Source organism: Amphimedon queenslandica, unplaced genomic scaffold (genome assembly GCF_000090795.2).
Source record: "Amphimedon queenslandica unplaced genomic scaffold, v1.1 AMPQUscaffold_8632_Cont19425, whole genome shotgun sequence".
Lineage (NCBI taxonomy): Eukaryota > Metazoa > Porifera > Demospongiae > Haplosclerida > Niphatidae > Amphimedon > Amphimedon queenslandica.
In genome coordinates this window covers 1-2,680 of record NW_003551092.1, presented here as the reverse complement: position 1 = coordinate 2,680, position 2,680 = coordinate 1, and the positions used below count along the sequence as shown (strand labels likewise).

General features: G+C 34.4%; 1 protein-coding gene across 1 annotated transcript; it reads left to right on the top strand.

The window, feature by feature from the left end:
- Nucleotides 1–591: 591 nt before the first annotated feature.
- Nucleotides 592–2,112, top strand: LOC109591240 (uncharacterized; the record flags this gene model as incomplete). The annotated part of the gene is made up of 6 exons (XM_020007012.1): nt 592–1,211; nt 1,256–1,305; nt 1,370–1,442; nt 1,484–1,572; nt 1,825–1,888; nt 1,939–2,112. Coding segments are annotated over exons 1-6 (513 nt in total), but the record flags the coding sequence as incomplete, so codon positions are not given.
- Nucleotides 2,113–2,680: the final 568 nt, after the last annotated feature.

Genomic DNA, 2,680 nt, shown 5'->3' with positions numbered 1-2,680 from the left:
TGAGGCTGTACTGCAAGGACTTCGAAGGATATTTATGGAAATCCAAGAGGACGCTTACTTATGATATACCTACCGTTCCATATAGAAAGTGTTGGACTACCTGCAGCAAGGTTTTTACTTCTACAACGCTATTTTGCAACGAGTTATAGGTACAACAAAATTTTTTCACTTTTCGGCCTTTTTCTGTTGTAACAAACTCATGCTTCATGGATTCTAACCCTAACTAGTATCATTCGATATGCAAATAGAAACTCTTTCATATGATTATAAAGATATTGCATTTTACTCTAGCTTGTTTTCAAAAAAGGGATTATAATGACAAAAAATACATTTTATGGTTTTAAAAGTGCCATAACATTAACATGGTAAAATTATCTGTATAATAGAAAACAGAATTATAAAGAGGAAACATTAGGCTTCTTGATGCATTAATTTCACTTGCATAGGAACACTTGTTTGCGAGATATTGCTCCTAAAAGAAAGAAAATCAAGGGTAAATTGTGACAAAAAATTTCAACGAGCCTCTGTCAGCCTAGCAGCAATACAAATGAATGGAGGTTGGGCTACACCCACGCTTCCGTTTCCAATCCCTTTCATTTACTCTAATATCTATGCTTCAATCTGTTCTTTGATATAGAGCGGTTGCAGTGACGTCACTTTTTGACGTCATAATTACTTCCGTATGGCAAAAATTAATGAGCCTCATTCGTTTACAGTAGTAAAGTTGCTTCTTCTATGACTTCTTTTACACAGCACAAGGCAGAAAAGGAGTACAATTCTAGCGGTAGTAAGCAGAAAAGTGGCGATAGCAATAATTACAGGAGTAACAAGGCAATGCTGTGTTCACTTTGGCCGCTTCACTGGTTCTCTATCCGAGGACTTTTTGCTTCCTTTACATCCCTGAGTCCAGGAGAATGAAAGAGCAGCATGAATTAGCCATGCTCATAGTTAAGGAAGCCTTCCAGAAGAGTTTATAGCGCTGTAGAAATGAATGGCAAAGTAGCCATTTTGCCATGCGGAAGTAATTAACTAATTATGACGCATGCTGTGACGTCATATGAAACCGCTCTATTGTTGTTCAGTTCATGCATGGCAACGTAATAGGGGCGGGGCTTAAATTGTATTTTGTGATATCTCCGTAGACTATCATGTACCTAATGTCTTCTCACAGGAAACATGCTCAGTCACATGGAACTTGCTCTTCTTGTGAAGTAAATGGTTTTATAGCTAAGAGAAATTCTGTATTCCTTTTTAGGTGCTAAAGAAAGAAAATGCTTCCTTGAAATCAGAGCTAGAAACTTTAAAGTATCATAAAATAAATTATTATTATTACTTTTGAAGTAGGATTGACTACACTCAATTAATAAAGGAGATGTCAGTTGAGAATTTTAGTGAGACGAGCCAATTTATTAAAAGCTCACATACTCCAGCTGGAGCGACAGGTAGGCCCCTCCCATTTTTGTATCATGTGACCTCATTACAGTTATTAATATTATCTGATGCTCTTGACGGCCAGGTTCAATTGCTATCTGATCTTCAGGTTTATGGGGAGGCACTGGAATATAAGATAAAGTATGTTTAAGAATTCATGTAGTGGAAGTACATCACGTACATGTATTGTTATAGTACTAGTGGTTGGAATTTGTCAATGACTGCCTGATGTGTATGCTCAGTAATGTAATAGGTGAATAATATTATTAAAGCCAAAATCACTACATGTACACTGTACTACCTGTACGTGCATATAATGCTAATGCTACTACATGTACATTTATGAGTAATTTTTAATGGCAAGTAGTATTCTTTGATTAATTTATTTTTTAGAAATAAAGAGCCAATTGCTGAAGATGTAACACATTTGAGAAAGTTAAATCAAAGGCTTAAAAAAGTAAAAACCTTCTACCTTTCTCCTATTCCCCCCTCCCTCTCTCTCTCAAGGTTTCATGTGCCAGTGAAGATGTTGCTCTACCTTTAGTGTATACTGGTGGATTATCAAAGCCACTCACAATATTGGACTCTTTATCTAACAAAGATAATATATCACTGAGAGAAATAGTGAGTACTGATGAGTACATGTGCCAATGTATTGTGTGCTTACTGGGAAAGAATTTAGTGATACATGTACATGTACTTACGTGTATGTTATGTAGAAAGCTTGAATGGATTTCAATCATAAAATTGGATTTTTATGAACATTTTAAGCTACTCAAAAATTGAGTTCAATTTTTTTCCAAAACTTAAAAGATGAAAATTCTTCGTTTTTGTAATTTTATCTGATACATATACATGTAATTATGTTGTAGAAAGTTTGAACTGATTCCGATCAAAATTGGATTTTTTATGAAGTTTTAAAGTTACTCAAAAATCATACCAAAGTCCCTGTACCATAATAGTGCAGGATTATTGGCCAAATTTTACTAAAAATGATGAAGTGAGAATTCTCTGTTTTTATGATTTTATCTGATACATATACATGTACTGATGTTGTGTAGAAAGTTTAAATGGATTCCAATTAGATTTTTACAAATATTTAAATTTATTCAAAAATGGGGCCAAAGTCCCTTTACTATAGTACAGGGTCGTTGGCCAAATTTTGTCAAAAATGACAAGGTGAAATTCTCCATTTTTATTACATTTTCTGATGCATGTACATGTACTTATGTTGTGTAGAAAGTTTGAG